At 49.3% G+C, this 20,581-nt stretch overlaps 1 protein-coding gene and 1 long non-coding RNA gene across 2 annotated transcripts; one reads left to right on the top strand and one right to left on the bottom strand.

The window, feature by feature from the left end:
* Window positions 1–1,374: 1,374 nt before the first annotated feature.
* Window positions 1,375–19,885, top strand: ZIC4 (Zic family member 4; the record flags this gene model as incomplete). The annotated part of the gene is given in 6 exon segments (XM_082745075.1): window positions 1,375–1,488; window positions 1,490–1,510; window positions 2,650–2,734; window positions 9,419–10,036; window positions 14,618–14,936; window positions 17,046–19,885. Coding segments are annotated over 6 exon segments (1,158 nt in total). The 3' UTR covers window positions 17,047–19,885.
* LOC309871736 lies at window positions 11,398–12,939 on the bottom strand. Its single transcript, XR_014315461.1, has 2 exons — window positions 12,577–12,939; window positions 11,398–12,117 (listed from the first exon to the last, which is right to left on the bottom strand). It is a non-coding gene; the product is annotated as an uncharacterized lncRNA (long non-coding RNA).
* Window positions 19,886–20,581: the final 696 nt, after the last annotated feature.

Below are 20,581 nucleotides of genomic sequence, written 5' to 3'. Positions count from 1 at the left end.
CTTGGCCAGCACTGTCTGCAAGAGACTCCCTTTGGATTCCAAGGTCACATTCCGACCCCCTTACGGACATCGTCGGCCTCAGAGCTACCCGAATCGAGGCCCCAACTTCCTTCCCTCTATCTAGCTGCGGGCAGGTAGGGGTGCAGGCGTGTTCAAAGGGAAGATTAAATGTCTCCGCTGATCCTTCAGGCGACTCACTAACACAGACTCTACTCTGGGTATGCGAAGGTCACTCAACCTTCAGCCCAGAGCAGGGAAACCCAAGCTAATTCCTCTAGGGAACAGAAGAATGAGAAAAGGCCAGCACACAACCCAGCCTTGCTGCCCGACTTCCTGGGGCTGGACAGCCGGATGGAGGGAAGTCGGGGAGATGCCGGGGCAGCTGGCAACAGCAGGCCGCCAGCAGAAGCCCAATGTCTTTTGGGTTTCTGCTTGAGAGCTCCCAGGCTGGCTGAAGGGCTCCTGTTCTGCACCTGCCCCAGGTGAGCTGTGGCTAAAAGGCGGGCTTGCCTTTGCCTGTGTGCCTGCAGGTTAATCAGTGTGGAGCAGCATTGATGGCTCGGGGACTGAAATCTCTGGTTTGGGAAGTGGACTTTAGGTGACCTCTGACCTTGGGCAGGCCTGCCGCTGTCTAGGGAGACCTCACAAGGTACAGCTTTGGTGTTCCCCCAAAGAAAAATGGTGCCTTTTGCGTATACCCAGGGGCCCACCTGCTTGGCTCTCCCCCAGAAAGATCGATTTGGCTGGCACTCCCTCCTCTCCTCAATGTGTGAGGAGGAAGGTAGATTCCAATAAGTCTCCAGGTTGTGCTCTGACTCCTGAACAAGTGGCCCCCGGACTATGAGGAGACAAATCAGGAACAGTTATCTGAGGAAAACCTCACCAGGCATTTTCAGAGCTTTTATATCTCTAGGTTAGTGGGGATCTTAGGTCCAGGGTCCCAGGGATTGCCCCCATATTCTTTCATCCCACCTTCAGTGAGATAACTGGCTTGCTCAGTGGACTTGGAGTTTTAACCAAAGGAGACAATTTTTCACTCTGATTCCCTACACCAGTCTAGTGATGGAGCTACTACAGAGAAGCTTACAGTGCCAGTTGCCAGTCCAAAGTCCAGCCTCTGCATTTGTTGGCATGCCTGTGGGTTTGTAATGCACAAAAGACTGCCAGGATCAGGGCAGGGTAGAAGTGACCCAGGCCTCTTAAGAGGGGAGGGGAGGGACTTGGGCAGCATTGCTGGTGGATGGGCCTCTCTAGAGAAACTCACACCCATTTCCTTCTGAGGCAAAAAAGTAAATTCTATTAGTTCCAACCAACCAGGACTTTTCCCGTGCCAGACATCCTGCCAAGAGGAAATTTTAGAGCGGGATGCCCAGCATGCCACCTTTCTGTAGGAATGTAAAGTTGGGCCTCCTTTCTTTCCTGATTTGTGCAGGAAGGAGCTTATTATTTGGAGGGACAGAAACCTTTTGGTTAGAAAGAATTGAAAATAAATAAAACCCTCTGGGAAAAGGTGAGTCTATCCCCCGCCCCCACCCCTCAGGCTTAGACCTAGAAAAGAAGGGAGATGGAAGGGTGAAAACACACAAGCTAGTTCAAACCCAGTTTGGGATTTGAGGGAGAAAGAAAGATCTTTGAGCATAGAGAATTGGAAAGGCTTTGAGATAGCAGAGCCCCATTTGGATTTGGCCTGTGGTTCAACAAGTTAAACAATCGCTTGTTCTGTGGGCTGGAGTGTCAAGACAGGCAGACGTCCTCATTGACAGAGGGCGTGCTGTGTTTGTCCAGCCTGAGACCTTTTCAATGACTGTTTGTCTTTCTAGGCCAAGCGAGGGTTGGGGCTGGGTGGATGACTCTGTGTTGCTGTTCCACTGTCTTTAACGTTGCCTGACAGATGCAAAGGTCCTCAGGATGGGTTTCAGGCTTTAAGATGGCCAAAGCCTTGGTAGCATTATCCACAAAGTGAATTTGATAAGGGATGCAAATATAACAGGGGAGGTATTTCTTAACTAAGAAGTGAAGATAACTAGGACCAAATGATAGAAATGATACGTTTTTTCTATTATGGTGAATTTTATATTAGCTTCAAAAAATCAACCAATGATGATTTCCAAATGGGTTTGGAGGTGGAAGTCATATGACGGTAAATGTTCCCATACCACTATGGGCAAGATATACAAATTTACAAGGAAATTTCTCTCTTCTTAATTCCAGTACTTGTACCTCAGTTTTTAACCTTATGTCCCAGAGGACACACAGCCCTCTCCATTACATTTCACTAAATTCAGAAAACAATGGGAATTTCTCATAGAATAAATTTAAATTCTAGAAGTCAGAGGTGTTTGAATGCTTAAATTGTGCTTAAATTCTATCTACAAGGGAAATCGACAAATGAGTTACACCAGAGAAGTATCTAGTAGGGAAAAAGATTTTTAATATATTTTAATCACAAAGGTTATGACATTTTACAATAAATATGGGTAGTTCCCAGCAGAATCCTCTTTTTTCACTTTTATAAATTTGAAAATGGTCTATGAAAGACTGGAAAGACTCTTCAGACCAACACTGATACATTCTGGCCTCACAATCTTGCCATGCAAACATGTATAAAATTGTTTCACGAATGACTGTCCCTTTTTTCTTCCCAAACAGGTTCAAAGTCAGAAAATGAGATACAAGACTTCCTTGGTGATGAGGAAAAGATTACGGCTTTACCGAAACTCCCTGAAAGAGTCTAGTAAGTTAAAATCCTTTTTTGAATATTGGTTTGTTTAAGTTATTTTTTTAAGTGGGAAGTTTTGTTTTTTCTTTTGGTTATGTTGGGTTGTGAGCTTGGAGGTGTTTCTTGAGTTCCAATGAAACTGAGAACAACACCTTGGTGTTTGATGCATTTGCACACAAATCAGCTACACAACGTCCCACCAGCAGCCAGCTAATCCCCCTCAATGCCTACTCATCTGGACATTCTAGAATTAATATTTGACGACTCTCTCATTGAAACAACAACCCCTGACCTTCTGTAGTTCCACTGTCACATTATTCTATGACATATTCATCTTGGATTCATTTCCAGACGATTTGATTGGAATGAGGTTTGACATGTATTGGCTTCCATGAAAGGAGCAGACTTTGATCTTGGTGATGGGGTTTACATGATATGCATCATCTTTACCAGGGACACCAGCCTTCTGCAATGTGGCAGCAACTATGTTCCCACAATGTGGTGTCTGAACAGGGAGTGACTGACAGCTGCTCTGTCAGGAATACCTTCATTGTGAAGAATTTAATTTAATATTCCATTTAGAATAAGCATATGATTTAGGGTTGGGTGTTTTCCCTTCCAGGCGCTTCTAGTTTCCCTCATTTCATTCAACTACACCACCAGCTTATGGTTGCCTCCAAGGTATTCCCTTGTTGGAAGGAAAAGCAACCTTCTTAACAAAAGTTAAATGGACAACTCAGGAAATAGCTTTCTTCTATTATTTTGGGATAATTTGATGGCAGAATTCTCAAGAGACATGTGCTTATTATGTAAATTCAGTTGTTTTAATTCCTCAGTGCTGTTCTGGAAGATCCTTTCACCATGTTTCTTAATTTTTTTTTTTAAGATTTTATTTATTTATTTGACAGAGACAGAGAGATCACAAGTAGGCAGAGAGGTAGGCAAAGAGAGGGGGAAGCAGGCTCCCTGCTGAGCAGAGAGCCTGATAGGGGGCTCCTTCCCAGGACCCTGAGATCATGACCTGAGCCTAAGGCAGAGGCTTAACCCACTGAGCCACCTAGGCACCCCCCGCCCCCATGTTTCTTAATCTTTTGCCCAAAGATATTTTGGAGAACCTTTGCTTGGAAATTAAATTTTATCCAAGTATATATGTTTTCATACTCAGTTCCATTAATGATGATTAAAACCCAAACTTCCATAGCAGAGGAGAGGAATAGCTTCCTCTATCTCCAAAATCTTAGATCTCATCTCCTTTGTACAATTTGGGCTAGGACATATGGTGGGCTCCTGGGTCTTAAGTTATTTATTTATTTTTCATAGACTAGAGACAGCCTCTCACTGCAGGAATCTAAAGTCTGTCTGTGAATAGCCTATAAAGAGACTTGTCCCTTGTTTTGGTGATAACCTGGCTAGAAACAGGGAAAAAGGACTGAACAAGTGACAGCAGATCTAGATGCAGAACATTCAGACAAAAAGGCTTGCTCTTGGCCAGGCTCTGTGCAGTGGCCATCAGCTCCTGGGATCCTGCTTGAAACATAACCTGAAACAGATAATCATTATTTAGCATTTCTTAAAATATCAAAGTAGAAAAATAGCCCAGCTATTGATCTGAAATCTCTCCTATTTCTTTCCTTCCAAAAGAGAGAGGTCAGACATTCCTTATTGAAGTCAGTAATGGAAGGAGCTCTGGCAGATGGTAGGGCCACCAAATGTCATATTTCTATACAACAGGCTGAGGTGAACAAAGGTGCTTAGGGCAGGATTCTGGACACTGGATAGATTTTGGGGTCTGGCGGTGGAACTTATTCCAAACAGCCCCCTACAAAAGCCTCCAGTGCTTCTTTGCCTTCTGCTGAAGATCTCTGGGCTGCAGAATATGTCTCTTTTTTTCCTGCACATCAAGCAAGAAAGTGAACTCAACAATGCTGTAACCCCCAGCATGGTTAGAAATAGAATGCTCAGCCAACCATTTGGTACTGGGAGTCAAGGTGGTGAGATAACTTTCTGAAAGAGAGGAACAGCAGTCTTTAGCTTGCCCTATCAAGTCAATGAAATCTGGACTCTTTCTTTTCTTTTCTTTTCTTTTCTTTTTTAAGATTTTATTTATTTGTTTGACAGAGATCACAAGTAGACAGAGAGGCAGGCAGAGAGAAGGGGGGGAAGCAGGCTCCCTGCTGAGCAGAGAGCCAGATGCCGGACTTGATCCCAGGACCCTGAGGCAGAGGCTTAACCACTAAACTACCCAGGTGCCCCTGGACTCACTCTTAGCTGACACTGGAAGACTTAAAGAAACAGCTCTGAAAACTAAAACATTTCTCCCTGCCATAAGTTCCCCACCTGTCATCTAGTTTCCCGGATACTGCTTTAGAGCTTTTTTCAGAGATATGCCTTGAAGATCCTTATGTAATTACCCTGAGTTCCCTGTCTATAAATGCTCGTAGGTAAAATGGGTTTGTTTTTTCCTCCATGTCTCTGTCCCTGGGAAAATGTTCCTTTGGGAGAATTCCTGGCCCCATTTCTGTATTTAGCCAACATGTGAACCATGTGGCTCCAAGGAATCTGTAAGGATCAGGCAGCCTTAGTGACCTGCAGGTCAAGTAACCTCTGGCTACTCAAGCAGCATCTACCCTGGATGGGTCCATATGTTTTTAGTACTTCAAGAGAATGCTGCATCTGGGAAGGAGCTCTATGGGGCCAGGCTACTGTCAATGAATTTGGCTGAATCAGACCTATTTGCCCTTTCACTGTTGGCACAAAAAGCCACACACATGTTGAAAGTTTTTCAAGGGTAAAGTTAGTATGGGTATGCAGCACACTAACACTCTACAAGTATAAAACCTCTGCTTCTTATCCCCAGAGTCTACAAAAACAGTGCTTAGAATTCAGGGGTCCACAAACTTGGAAGGGGAAAATTGTATCTTTATTTTCACCACCTTCTAATGTATAGTTGCAGTTTTTTTTTTTTTCTAATACATGTGTTGTTAACAAAAACAGGACTATTAGAGTTCACTGGCATCACAAGGCTTCCAAAAGTGTCCATGGACTAAAACAACCTAAATATCCCTGTTTTCTGCTGTTATTCAAAGCTTCTGATGCAGTGAAGTCATGGTATATATATTAAGGGATCCATTTTTGTGCAAATCAGAGATTTAATGAAAATAAAAGTGGATGATGAGTTTGATAAACATCCTAAACAGTAGGTTGCAGATCACGGAAGTTCAGGTGGAAAGGAAAATATTTTAATTGCTGGACTACTGCTGAAGTATCCCTGCACTTAGGCCTGAATGCTACAGGAGAAGCTGACTAAGCTCTATGTTGAGAGATGGTTAGGAGAAACAGCTGCAGAAGGGACCCCAGGGAAGAGCACACTCCTTTTGGTTTTGGGGGGGGTTGTATTGTTTTTTCTGGGGGGTTTGGGGGGGTTGTGTTTGCTTGTTCATTTTCCTTAAAAGGCCTTCATGAGTTCAGCCCAGACTTGCCTAAATAGCTGCAACAGACATCTGAGTTGGGGGGAGCCTTGAAACCCCTCTAAGACCCAGCCTGACCATCATGTTGAGGAAGGGAAAACAAGACAGGGGACAAGAAAGGAGGCTTCTGTGAGCAGAAGGTTAAATTCCAGAAAGTGAGAGTATGGGAGAAGGTAAAAGCTGAGAAGGAGACAAGTCCTCAAAGTCTAGTCTCAACACTAAGTAGAAGTCCTTGGTTTCCAGAGCAGAAGGAATTTGGCTGTCAAAAGCACTCCTTCAACATTTTCTTCTCCCTTCTCTTCTCTTCTCTTTTCTTCTCTTCCCTTTCCTGCCCTTCCTTCTTCTTTCTTTCTGTGTTTTGTTTTATTTTGTTTTAATGCTAAGGCATCATCTATTGGTTGCATTGCATAAGCTCTTCCAGACAGCCAGAGGGGCAGAAAGACCTGGACTTGTCAAAGCTGAGGGAAAATGTGGAAGTTAATCCCTCCCTAAGATGCGACCCAGAGCAGGGAACAAAACATTAAATGAAGAGTCTCAAAGAATCTGCCAACCATTATAAATAAGTTAATTATTTTTTTTTTGAAGATTATATTTATTTGGCAGAGAGAGACAGTGAGAGAGGGAGCACAAGTGGGGAGGATTAGGAGAGGGAGAAGCAGGCCTCTCACCACGCAAGGAGCTCCATAAGGGGCTACATCCCAGGACTCCAGGATCAGGACCCTAGCCAAAGGCAGATTCTTAAGGACTGAGCCACCCAGGCACCCTAAGTTAATTATTTTTTTAATTTTAAAAGAAACCCTCTTTACTAACTAGGAAACGTGTAAGAATAGTTCTTAGTGCTGGCGATGGGTGGGACAGCTCAATCAACTCCCAGCCAGACTTCCTTGCAATCTATCCAAACTTCTCACATCTGCTAGGGATACAAGGTCTTTTACTAAATCCTTAAAACTTCTCTTAAAAATCCAAACCTTTCTCTGCTCTGGAGTCGCTTCCTATGGCTTCTAGGGAAGCCTAAGTACTCAAGTTGGCATTTTTGGCTACAGAGAGCTAGCCAGGCAACACAGCGAGCAGCCCTTTAAATCGCCAAGCTGTGCAGCCGGCCCTAGCCAGTCCGCAGCGCAAACAAAGAACACTTGGCTAGACTAGGCCGAAACGGAAAGGGTTTTTTTGTTTGTTTGTTTGGTTGGTTGGTTGGTTTTGTTTGTTTGTTTGTTTGTTTTCCCCGCGGGCCAATCCCCACCCCAAAACTGTGGCCCCTCAGCGCTGAAAGGCGTCGCGTGAGAACAGGCCGTGGGTCCGCAGTCCCTTGCACAGCCTGGGCGGGGAAACTTGGCGTCCACTCTTATCAGAGCCCTGAAGGCTAGCCAGGTGAGAGGCAGAGACTCCGGCCGCAGGCAACAAGTGGTGAGAGCTGAAACTGGAAATGATCCCCAAGGTCCTTTCCCAAAGGCTCCGTTTGGCGGCAGGGTACAGAACTGAAGCCCGCAAACTGACTGGGGAGACCACCCGGTGAGGGAGGACCTGTTTCTCCTTGCAGCATTCCCCTAGCCTTTGTTTCTTTGGCCACCCGGTCCGCGGGACGAAGGGATTTGTGGCGAAGAGGATTCTTAGCCCCCCTTGAGAGGGTAGCGTCTTGAGAGGGTAATGGGTTCGAGGTCTGCATCTCCCAGGTCATCACTGCCTCAGGCCCACTCTGGCTTGAGTCTGGGCGGGATTCTTGGGCTGGTCCTTGCAAGGAGCTGGCAAGGCCAAGTGGAAAGAATAGAGTCGGGAGGAGGGAAAAGGGAGGAAAGAATAAAGAATCCAAGGAAATGAGAGAGAGAAATGAAGGACACAAGAAATTTCGGCAAAAGCGAAAAAATAAAGCCCAAAGGCTACTAGGCTAGGAGTTCGTCTGCTCCGGGTCGCATAGTCTGCAGTCCCTCGGGCTCCTGGGACAAACTGATGAATCAGGCCTCCATCCTCGCGCTCCCTGAGCTGCCCTTCAGCCCCGGTAGGGCTGGATCTGCCCGTCTAATAGTCCGAGTTCTTTACGTACAGCGCAACACCCCCTCCCTGAAGTCGTGGTGAAAGAAGGCAGAACCCAGCCCCTCTCACTTCCAGGAGCAGTGAGGCAGAGCCGATCTACTCAGCTTTCGAGAAAGGAGGGGGAGGGGGCTCAAGAGGAGAGAAAAGAATCCGTGCCCGGGTCAGAGCGCATGAGCAGTAGGAGAATGAAATGCTGGGGGTAGAGTGGGGTGAGGTGGAGATGCGCGGGAGCAGGAGTAAGAGAGAGAAAGAGGGGGAGAGAGAGAGAGAGAGAGAGGGAGAGAGAGAGAGAGAGAAGGGTGGGAGGGAGTGTGTGTGTGTGTGTGTGTGTGTGTGTGTGTGTGTGTATCCGCGTGCGGCGGGACCTGTCATTGCTGACGTCGGGCAGGGCTGCGGGCCAATAGGCGACCTAGGTGATTGTTCCTCTCCGCGGGCCCGGGCCGTGGCCCGGAATCTCTATTCACTTCCTCACGCGTCCCGCTGCTACCTCTGTAGTGTACTGGATTTCAAGTAGACATTAAAGACCACGGGGAGTGGGTGGGGGACACAACCCTAAACTTGAGGGGAGGAAAAAAAAAAAAAAAACAACTTTGCATAAGTTTCTTTGTGGTTGTTCTTTCCTCTCCCCGCTGTCAGGTGACTGGTGTGAACCGCCTGACCTAAGGGAGCTCTGGGGAGCCCGGGATGGGATGTAGCAGGCCGCGCTTTCCCAGACGAACTAGGCACTGAAATTAGTATATATGATCCGGAGGCTTCCGCACCACCACCACCTAAAACATCACCATTTGCCTCACGTTCATTCCCCCGCAGGGCTCCGAGACCCCGATCGCCCCAGGGAGTTGGCTGCCAAAGCACGCTTGGGGCTCAGGTCGGACTCCTCTGGAGCAGAGCCTGGGGCCCCCCAGAAACCCACACACTCAGCACTGCGCGTCCTACTGCCCTTTCCACCTGCCCCGCAGCCTCCATCCTTCTCCCGCTCATGGAACGGCAGGGGGCTCTACCGAACTGCCGCCCAGCCTGTTCGCAGCGGAGGCGCTTGGCCTCTCGCTGTCCACTCCGTACGCTGCCGCCTCTGTCTGGCTCCCGGTCCCGGTGCTGACGGCAGAGGCCGTAGTGTGGCTGGGCTGGGCCTGCCCCCCGGGGCCTGGTGGAATGCTCAGCCCACGCCGCCCGTTCTCACGAGCGCTATTTGTCTCGACAACAGGTAGCAGCTCCGGACACCATGGCCCCCAGCTTGCTGCCGCCTCCAGCCCCTCGGTGTTCCAGGGCCTTCAAGAGCAGCCGCCCCAGGCCTCCCCCAGCGGCACTTTGAACGGACTCCTGCGTCTGGGGTTCCCTGGAGACATGTACGCGCGACCCGAGCCCTTTGCGCCAGGGCCGGTGGCCCGCAGCGACGCCCTAGCAGCTGCCGCGGCCCTGCACGGCTATGGGGGCATGAACCTGACCGTGAACCTCGCCGCGCCCCACGGTCCCGGCGCCTTCTTCAGATACATGCGCCAGCCGATCAAACAGGAGCTCATCTGCAAGTGGCTGGCAGCGGATAGCCCCGCGCCCCCGCGCCTCTGCTCCAAAACTTTCAGCACCATGCACGAGCTGGTCACGCACGTCACGGTGGAACACGTCGGCGGCCCGGAGCAGGCCAACCACATCTGCTTCTGGGAGGAGTGTCCGCGCCAGGGCAAGCCCTTTAAAGCCAAATACAAACTTGTAAATCACATCCGCGTGCACACGGGCGAGAAACCCTTCCCCTGTCCTTTCCCGGGGTGTGGGAAGGTCTTTGCTAGATCAGAAAATCTCAAAATACACAAAAGAACTCACACAGGTCAGTATTCGGCACTGTCTGTCTGGTCTGGACCCTCTGGGGAAGCAGGCGGCCTCCTCTGGGCCCTCGGGGCTGGATTTCCTTCCTCAAGTTCCATCTGGGAGGAGGGGGGATTTCTTGGTGTTCCATGAGCCAAGTCCATAAAATATTAATTATGTCCTTCTATTAGAATCACGGAAGTTTCCTGAGGCTGTGTGTGGGGAGGACAGTGCAGGATTTTTGCTCTTGGGGAGGGGGCAAGTGTGAATGTGCTTGGGTCTCTGTGTGTGCAAGTGTGTGTTCCCTATCATCAAGTTTGATTTTTCAGGTTTTAAAATGGTACTGTTCCTCAAAGTCGTAAAGACATAGAACCAATTTAATTTTCCTGATCTATTTAGAATCCTGTCGAAGGTACTCTTCCATGGGGTGGCTGACCACCACCTGAACTGAGGGGTCATGAGGCAGTTGGTGCCTTTAAGATTTAGGGTCTTGTGGGCTAACTTTGCCCCCGTTTGGGAGCCTTGGTGACCTGACACTTGGGACATTTGACAAACCTTTTTGCTTCAGCAGAGATCCAAGGAGACTCATCTGCCTTAAATGTCATTTACTGAGCTGTTAAGTGAAATGGGGACATGTGTCAGCCGCATCTGTTAGTTCTAGTTAAGAAAAGGAGCCTGCTCAGGAGATCGCAAAATTGAACTCCTCTGGCCAGAAGCATCTCTAATTAATGCAATTGCAAGGAGAAAGTTTTCACACTTCCCAGAACAGCCTGTGAAGTTACATTGATTAGTTTAGCAGGCAACGTTGTACTATCCCTAGCTAGGGTTTTCCTCACCCAAACTCTCTGGAAGCTTAAGAAATCAACAGTTCGCCTCCTCTATGGGGGGGGGGGGTGGTAGGAGAAGGGAACTAGTGGGGAGAGAAGAGGATGAAATAAGTTTCAGGTTGGTGCCCCACTTCTCTTACTCTCTTGAAGCTCTACCTTACTCACCTCTATTCTTGGTGGAAATATCTGCAAGCATTAGTTGAACTCCCCCAGGCTGGCACAGCTGGGGAAAGAAATTTGCAAGCCCGCTTTCTCTCCCAAACCTTGCATGTCAGGGAAGTTCCCTGGCCGTGACACTGGCACAGGAGGAATCCAGACCAAAGTTCACTCTTAGTCTCCTACTTTAATTACATAGCATATCTAGAAATGTACAGTTTTTCCGTACTGTTTCCAGTATCCTTCCCCCCAACCCCAGGCGCGCAAGCATTTGTTCCCCCTTCCCAACCTCCGAATTTTATCCCAGGGGAGGGGAGAAGTGAGGTCCCATCACCTCCCACAGTCTCGCTACTCCAGGAGCTGACGGCCCGTACTGCGAAGATAGACACCCAGTCCTGAGCCAGACAAGGAACTCATTTTTAATGACAGGGTTTTTTTTTTTAAACAAACAAACTTTTACTGCTCTTTGCCGGCCTACTGTTTGAAGTCCATGAAGCAGAAAATGGTTAAATTCTTAGTGCAATCGACCTACAGCAGAGAAGCAAGTTCAGTGCGCCTGGGCTGGCTCAGGTTTGCGTCTATTCAGGACAGAATTCTAAGTGCGTCCTTTCCACTGGCAGTCCTGATTCATTATCGCTGGAGTTAAAAAAAAAAAAAAAATCTACTGAGCCTCGCTTGCTCCGGCGTTTCCTTCAAACCCCCCTCCTAAGTAATGAAAAGAGAGAGAGAGAGAGAAGAGAAACAAAAAACAAAATGTTTCTCAAATGGCAATAGACCTCACTACAAATTATTCATGAAGACAGTTCTCGATTCAACAGGAAAATAATTGCCTTTTCAAATATTAATGGCGTTTCATTTCCTCGAGTCGCGGAAGCGGCGAACAGGAGCTGATTTCTCAAGAGTTGAGATTCTCCCGGATCTGAATCCCGGGCCTGGCTTCGGAGGCAGCTGCCCCAAGCCCATGCCGAAAGGTTTCACTTTGTGGCGGTCACAGCAATCCCGGAACAATGGTGCCGCCGCGAGGGAGATGCGGGCCAGTCGCCGCGCCCCAGCCGGACCCGCCGCCTGCCCCCCTTTCGGGGGCCCTCAGCTGGGGGATTGCCCCACCTTCCTAGACAGTCTATAGAGAGAGGCAGGGCTGGGCATCCAAGGTAGAAAGAGTCTGCGCGGGGATACAGGCGCTCGATAACCTGGCCCAGCCACAAGTGCGAGAAAATGGCGCTAGCGGAACTGCGCCGCAGCTTGCGAACTTTGTCAGGCGGGCTTGGCGCAGGGCCGGGGAGGAGGCCTCTCCCGGGTGCTGAGCCTCAGGGAGGGGACTCCGGGCCTTTATAGACTTAACCCCGGGCTAAGTTTGAGACCGCTCGGGACCCGCTGCAGGGCCCTAGCCTAACCCTGCCTCTCCACATCTACCCACCCACCCATCTAGGGCGCAGCGCCCAGATCTGGTGGGAAGGAAGGGGGCGGGATACAGTGCATTGGGGGTGGGAGTGGGGGCGCGTTGTTAGGCAAGGAGTCCAGGGAGCCTCCTGCAGCTGGGGAGAGGCTGGAGGGCGCGGGGCAGGGGGCGCGGCCTCACCTGGCATCCCTGGGGCCTCCGAACTTCCAAGCTGCTCGAATCACCTTCAGTGCCCTGTTTTTTCCCTCTGCTCCTCGTCTGGGATGAAATCATTGTTTCTGTTTTACATGAATGTCCAACGAGGTGCCCACAAATGGGATAAGTGTGTGTGGGAATATTTAGGGGGGGGGCAATCAACCTCAAATTCTATTCCTCCTCTGTGTTCTCAGCAAATCTTGTTTTCTTTTGCAGGCCCTGAACTGCATGGTTCTTGTAAGTGATTTTAGAAAGAAAAGAAGGAAGGGAGAAAGAAAAGTCTTAGTTTTGCAGATGCCAAAAGGGATCAGAGGGGAGAAAACAAGGGGCAAATAGGGAAACTGATGTATTCTCTCCATCTTTCTCGTTTTCGTTTTTATTTTTAATAAAATGGTACCGGCATGCGGAGAAATGGCAGAGGCCAGCACCGCCCAGTGCTCCACTGTACTAGCAGTACTCCTGCAGGGTCAGGACGCAGCGACCGGTCGGTGCCAGAACCCTGGGCTCACCATCCGCAGCTGCACGGAGGCGAGGGTTGTGCGCAAACCTTTGACTCCGCCTGAGCTGCAGCCTGGCTCAGCACTAAGTCTTTGTTTGTTCAAACCTGCCCCAAAGCACCCGTCTTTCCTGGAAGCGGCGGGAGAAGCGACCACAAAGGCAACAGTCCTCCAGCCATGCATCTCTTTCTTAGCCAGACGCTTGGTAGCCTTTCTCTCAATCTAGAGCGCCCAGTGGCATCCATTTGTTTAAGACGCCTAGATACTTCCTCCCCACCTTTCCACAGCATCTGCAGCTCCAGCAGGAACCTGGGCTTCCAGGTTCTTGGGGTCTTTTCCACCCCTACATTCCAGCGAATCCAGCCGCCGGTGAGCTCCGGGATTGGGGCTCGGTCCTCGGCGAATATTTCCACCCTAACGCGCGCTCGCGCCTTCCCGCGGCTCTACAGGGGATCGCACCGCGGATCCGAGCCCCAGGCGGGTCTACCCTGGCCGCCCGCTTGTCTTCCTGGCCTGGTCTTATCTCAGCAGCTGCGCTCATCCGGAAACCGCCGAGCTCAAGAGTACGATTACGCGAGAGGCCTCGGATCCCGCTTGGCCCAGGGAAACCCTGCAGCGCCCGTCTCTCAGTTCAGACCTGCGAGGCCCGACCGCCGGGCGTGGGTGGTCTGGGGAGGCTATTCGACCTCTCAAGTCATTTTGGACTGGGAGAGCCGGCTGCCCGCGGCAGTGTCTCCGGGAGGCCGCTAGAGCAGCGTAATAAAATATTATTGCCGGCGCGCGTAACTGGAGGGATTCCGGACGGTTTAGGCAAGATTTGAAGAATGCTGCTAAATGTTTGCCCTCAGGGGGTGGAAGGGAAGGGGGAGGGGGCTCCATTTCCCGTAAAAATCGCGTCTGAAGTGAATCATTGCTCAGAATACCTTTCCCTGCAGCACGAATCCACATTATGCATATGCCGTATGCATGGGCTGCGCATCTTTAAATTATTCCATCGCCTTGGCGTTTGCACAAAACCTACTTTAGGAAACAGTTTGGGCCACGGTGGGGTGTGCGCGAGGTGAACCGCTGGATGGTGTGTGTGTTTGTGGGGGCGGAGGGGGGAGAGAAACGTTTGGCTAGAACCAGCAACTTTAAATTAAGCCGATGCTAGCTCCTCAGTCAACTTACTTCGCGCAAAGGTACTTCTTGGCCCCGGGTGGGGAAATTTGGAGGAAAACAACCGGAATGGATCACGATGGAAACTCGACAAAGATGGAGTCTGTGTCGCTCCTCCTCCTCTGTACCCTCCCCCACCACCCCCTGGCCCAGGCGGGAGAGGGGGAGGGGTGGCGGCGTGCTGGAGGAAGCTCGGTGCGCGTTATGAGCGGGAGAAGGGGGTGCTGGTCCTGAGAGGCGAAAAGGAAAGAGGTTTCTGAAAATCTTCTGTGGGTCTTTTCTAAAAAATGAAAGAGAAATTGAGAAGGGCGGTGAGGCCGGGCCGGGTCCACGACCCACGCACGCTAATGTCTCTGCCTTGCCTCCACCAGGGGAGAAGCCCTTCAGGTGCGAGTTCGAGGGCTGCGAGCGGCGCTTCGCCAACAGCAGCGACCGCAAGAAGCACTCGCACGTGCACACGAGCGACAAGCCATACACGTGCAAAGTGCGCGGCTGCGACAAGTGCTACACGCACCCCAGCTCTCTGCGTAAGCACATGAAGGTGCACGGGCGCTCACCGCCGCCGCCTAGCTCTGGCTACGACTCGGCCACGCCGTCTGCCCTCGTGTCGCCCTCGTCGGACTTCGGCCGCGAGCCCCCGGTGGCCTCCTCGGCGGCGGCGGTGGCGCGTGGCGCCGAACTGAGCGAATGGTACGTGTGTCAGGGCGCCGGCCCCGCCGCAGCTGCCCCCGGCGCGCCCCCAAGCCCCCAGCCACCACCTGGCCCAGTCGCCGCCACCGCCTCCGGTATTAAGGCTGCTGCTGTGGTTGCCGCTTCTGGTACACGGACTGCTAGTCTCGGCGGGGTTATTGAGGCTTGAAGAGAGGGTGAGGAAGAAAGAAAGGAAGGGAAGGAGGAAGAAAGGAAGGTAACCATTAAAGGTTGTTAGAGTTCGTATAGGGTATTGATACAATGTCCGTTATTTTGAAATATAAATATGTAAATATGGTTCCCATATTTATTCCACAGTGACACCCAGAACCCTCCACCCACTCACAGAGACACCCTCGAGACTGGGTGGCGTGATCCCAGTGTTCGTGTAGAGAAAGTACAGAAAGATTCAGGGAGAAGGGGGAAAAGACACATTAGAAGAATTTATGTGCAAACTTGGCAACTGCAGGCGGTGAAATTAAGATCACAAAGTCCTCTCCTGGTTCACAGAATGAGAAATGTTTTGCTCAAGGCCTGGGTGGCTCGGATTGCCACCCCTACTCTCTCCCCAGCCCCCATTTGGAGTCTCCTCCAAAGTTGCAATCGCAGAAGGTGGCAGAGGAAATTCTGAGCCGATATCTTGCCTATTTCCTTCTACTTTTGCCTCTCTACATTCCCCCCTCCTTCAGCTATTGAAACAAAAATGCACAAGCCACAGATCCCAATTTTTCCAACTACTTATACAAAGGAGACCAAAGGGAGAGGGGTTTAAGCACCCAACCCTAGGCATCATGTGCCACTCTCCCACAGACTGGCTCAAGCACATAAATTTATCTGTTTGCCTGTCCGTCTGCCCCGTATACATTTTATACTGGGGTAGGGTGTGAGTCCTAACAACAGAAAATGCAAACAAAAGAGTGCTAGATGGGCTTTTGGATTCAGTACTCTGAAGACTCTGAGGACCAATCACCCTCTTCCCACAACACTCCACCCCCTTGTAGAGGTGCTGCCTGTGGAATACTGTGGGTGCTTGGCACTGGGGGTACAGAGTGGGCCAATGACGTCACAGAGCCAAGGCCTCCACAGTGAAGGGATTTGGCCTAGGCAATAGTGTCTGGATAAATCACACCAAAAAAACAAAAAACCCAAACCCAAAACAAAACAAAACACACCTCACAGTTGTTGGTCTTATTTTTTAAAAAGCTGTGCATGTGGTGGGGCGTAGACAAGAGATGCGCTGCAATGATAAATATTTTAAAGGTAAACACCCAATGGATCTAGATTGAATGTGTATTCTATACGCTGTGTACCAAGTCCCCAGATAAAGAACCAGATGTTGGTGGCAGAGGAGAGGAAAGTCTTTGCAATTGTTGCCCTGCAGGGGAGAAATCAGGGCCTGTTTCCCAGTCTACCACCCTCTGCAGGGAGGATGGGGCTACCCTAAATCCTTGCTAACATGAGGGAGGAGGGTAGAAAGAAAAAGAAGGGTGGAAGAAGCTTTGGTAGCCCTATCCCGATCCCTTAAGAATTTAGACATAGGTAGGGCAGTGGTAGTCCCACCTAGGGGGAGCCCCCTAGACAGCCCAACAAACAAGTCCTGGTCCTGCCACTCTGCTGGGTTTTCTTCTACACTCTTCTCTTCAGACACTATTAGACAATTTTCACTCCTGCCCTGCAGCCCCATTTTCATCAGATAAATGGTGTCCTAACTGTAGTGGAATTGTTTTCATTATCCCTAATAAAAACCAGAATATTCGAAATATATCCTTAGCGAATCCATTCTTGTGGAAGTGGTACTGCAATCCCCTCCCCCACCCCCTTACCCATACAATAGAGTCCAGAGGCCGCCTGGCCAAGGGCAGGCGGTCTGCGGCAAACAGCTCGTTCCCATCGGGAAACGACCGCCCCACCACCAAGGTGCAAGAGGGCATCTGAAGAACTTGCTTCTTCTGACGTTACAAAATTCTCCCCTCTCCAAATAGGATTCATTTCTTTCTCTAATATTTCTGGACCGCGGTTTGCGTTCTACTCCAATCCAAAATAGTAAAATAAAATAAAAATGCTTGGTCGGCCACTAATCGCCTTTAATTTTTCATTTGCTTGTTACAGATGTCCACCGCGTTGCTCGCAAGGTAATCTCGCCCAACGCAGCTGAGCGCCCGCATCTAGCGCCTGAGACATCAAAGGGTCCGCGCACAAAGCAATGTTTCTTCGCCACGGTGCATCTTCATGGTAAGTTAGGATTTCTATGGCAATGGGCAAGTTGCACTGAAATCCTGAAAGGCCGAGCCTGGAGCCCGTCCAGGCTTTTCATTAAGGACATAATATTTACGTCTAACAGGCCTTTTTTCTTGTGTATACAAGTATATATTTTTGTTTGACGCGGACTAAATCATTTTCATTTAATTTCCGGTAAACAAAACCCACGCGAATGGGCACTTGTTCCCGATCATAATAAAAATGGATAATAATGTGAGGGAAGAAAAGGGCCGCTTGAATCGCCGCTCAGCCCTCTTTGTTTCTGCTTTCTGCGGTGATCAGAGGGCGCATTTGGGTTTGATGGCGAGTTTCTAAAGGCGAGGAAATGGTTTGTAAGAGGGGAAAGAAAAGGAGAAAGGTCTAATCAAGCTCGGGTTGTTCAAAGAGTCGGGTTTTGGGGTTGAAAGTGTGAGTTTGACGGTGCATCAGCATGCCGCGTTAGGCTCGCCATGGAAATGCGCGCGGGGAGCGGCCGCTTCAAAGGCGGCACACTTCACTGCAGACACTCTATTAAGATACATTTGCGCTGACCTTTGCTTTCACGCCATTTAATACTGTCACTGCGTTCTCCAGTATATACTTCCTCTTTGGGACCAGCCTTGCCCGCGTTTAGGGGTTCACCCCACACTTCTGTGGGGAGGGGTCGCTTCTGTGCCAGGGACGCCTTCAGGATAGGGAGGAGCCGGACTCCGTACATCTTGACTGCGCCCCCAAGAAGCTCCAGGGTCAAGAGTAAATAACTTCAGGGCAATCTCAGAAGCTTAACAAATGAGCATCCCCAGCTCCATTTTGTGCAAAGCGCCTCTCCTGCAACTTGAGCAGGGTGGAGGCCTGAATTTGAAAGGCACTTGTGGAGGGGGCACTCTGGATGAGGTCGGTGGTGGAGTTCAGACTGTGCCTTTGGGACATTTCCACTCTGGCCTCCAGAGCAGCCCATTCTGCCCCTCCATTACCAGAAATCTCTTGCAGCCCCTGCCTCACACTTGTTTCTCCTTGGCATGGGGTATAGGATACCCCTCAGGCCTACTCTGGCCCTGGGCATGAACTCAAGAGCCCAAGGCCAAGGGGATAGGGAAGATGGCAGGAAAGTTAGAAGTCCATGTTCCCTTAATTGTCTTGTTGTTTATTTTATCCAAGTACCCCAGTGAATAGGGGAAAAATAAACACGGTGAAAAAAAAATCAAACAGTAGAGTCTTCTTTAGTGCCAGTCCTTGTGGTTGAATAAAAAGGATGGTCCGCTTTCTATTGAGCTGAGAAATCTTTGAAGTGGGAGTTATTATCTGAGACATTCCTGCTTGTCGTCCTAACAACGCTGATGAAACGTAAAAGGTTCTTTGTCAGCGATTTGTTCTCCTCTCTGTCAAACTCCCTCTGCCCCGTTAGTTTCAAACCGTTTCTAAAGAGATAAAATCAAACTTCTCTTAAAAAAAAACAAAAAACAAAAAACATGCACACTACATCAACTGATAACTTTAGGACTAAGTCCTGCTACAGAAAAAACAAAAGCGACACAGACACATCAGGTCCAAGGTCTGTGAAGGTGCACAGATGTTGAGGGGGCCCTTTACACTGGCTCTGGAACGGGGAGAAAAGAATGCAGAGAAGGTGTAGGCAGAGGGTACATACCCCAAGCACACACTGTGTGTCTGCTTCTCTCTGCACTGGCCTGCACTCATCAGTCCCATCGGGGTACTTGGATGAGCCTCCTTGGGACCCTCCTTAAACTCCCAATATTCTTACCAACCATCCTTGGAACCTAAGGCTGCAGCCAAGCAATTGTTAATATTTCCTGCTCCTTCAAAGATGATCCTCTTTAAAATAGACCCATTGTGTGTTTCTTCCTACTAGCAGCAAGCAATCAGAAAGCCCCTTTTGCCATTAATAGAAAGTAGAGTGGCTTGAGGGAGGGACGTTTTTTATAATTTCCTGTTTTCTTCAGAATCTTGGCAATTGGAGTTCAGAAAGTTCAGTTTACAAGATAGTGTCCCCAAAGTGCATGCAAATACCCTCCTCCCATCCACATATGCAGTTCTGGAAAGAAAATTTCACCCTGTCCGGCTTTCCCCAAACCTCCCAATGTGGTTTTAAAGGTGGTTTAAATAAACCAGGATGTACCGGCCTCCCCACTCTGTGTGTGCCGAATAAATGATTTGTAAAGAAGTTTCCCCAAGCTGTAACCCATGCTGTTATTATAGTTGCTGCAAAATGTTGTCTCTTATATGGATTTTTATTTGTTTACTGGAGGTCCCCATATGTTTGTTTATATCACTAATTTATGGAAAAATGTAATGATTGCAATGAATGTGAATTATACAGACAGGCAAATGTTTTGTAATCATAAATTCACACACACACACACACACACACGCACACACGCACAAAGCTTGACTGAAATCTTAGACTATTTGGTACATCTCCACCCACACTGTTTGTGATTTATCAGCTCTCCCCTTACATCCTTAAATTATGAACTAACCTGAAAGGGAAAAAAAATTGTTTTGTATTTGATTGAAAGTGATTGTTCAATGAAAAACATAGTTGAAAGCTGTGGCTTTAATCTTGTTGTAAATATGTAAATGAATTAAAATCTGTGATTCTCTTTCCCTCCAAAGAGCGTTGTGTACATGGAGCTCCATTTTGCTGTTTTCTTTGGTAATAAATGTTGTGATGTTTCCCTTCCTCTTTTGAATTCGAGTGTCCTGTTATTATTGCTTCATCATCAGGGAAAGATCTGGGGTCCTCCTGAAGCCTCCAGTCCTTTTCCCTGCCTTCCCTTGCGGTTTTACAGGAACACCTCTGAAGCCTAGTTGTTCCAGGCAGCAAAACGGAGGGACCCACTGAAGAGGCCATTGTGAAGGAGGCCTCCCTCGCCCCCAATTTCACCCCAGTAACACTGACATTCATCAGCCAGTTTACATTATAGGAGGGGGAGAAGTAAACCGATGCTCCCAATGTCTTCTTGGAAAGGTAGCCTTCCCACTCCTCGGACATGGCGCGCCCTCTCACGAACTACCTTTGACTTCCCAGACAAAAGCTTAATAGTTGTCGGGAATAAACACGGGGAAAGAAAAAAAAAAGGTGAAGCTGGCTTAAGCCTCGGACATAGTTGCCCGCAGGAGTCTTCCTAGCTGGATCTCACTCCCTCCTGGAGGAGCGGATGCTCAGACTTCAAGGCTCCCCCATTCGAGTGCGGCGAAAGGCCAAGCCCTGAGACTGGCCACGGGTTTTAGCGTCCGGTGCGGGAGTTCTTTTTGGTCCTGCCACTAAAGAAATTATTTCAGATGTAACAGAACCTCTTAAAACGTCGGAGCCTTCCTACCACCTCCACTGAGCTCACGGAGCCCCGAGGGCTTGGCCACGCCTCGCCTCACCGCACCCCCTCCTG

Source organism: Mustela nivalis (assembly GCF_964662115.1).
Source record: "Mustela nivalis genome assembly, chromosome: 1".
Taxonomy (NCBI): Eukaryota; Metazoa; Chordata; class Mammalia; order Carnivora; family Mustelidae; genus Mustela; species Mustela nivalis.
Note: the sequence above shows the minus strand (reverse complement) of the source record. Positions and strands in the feature narration are given on the sequence as shown.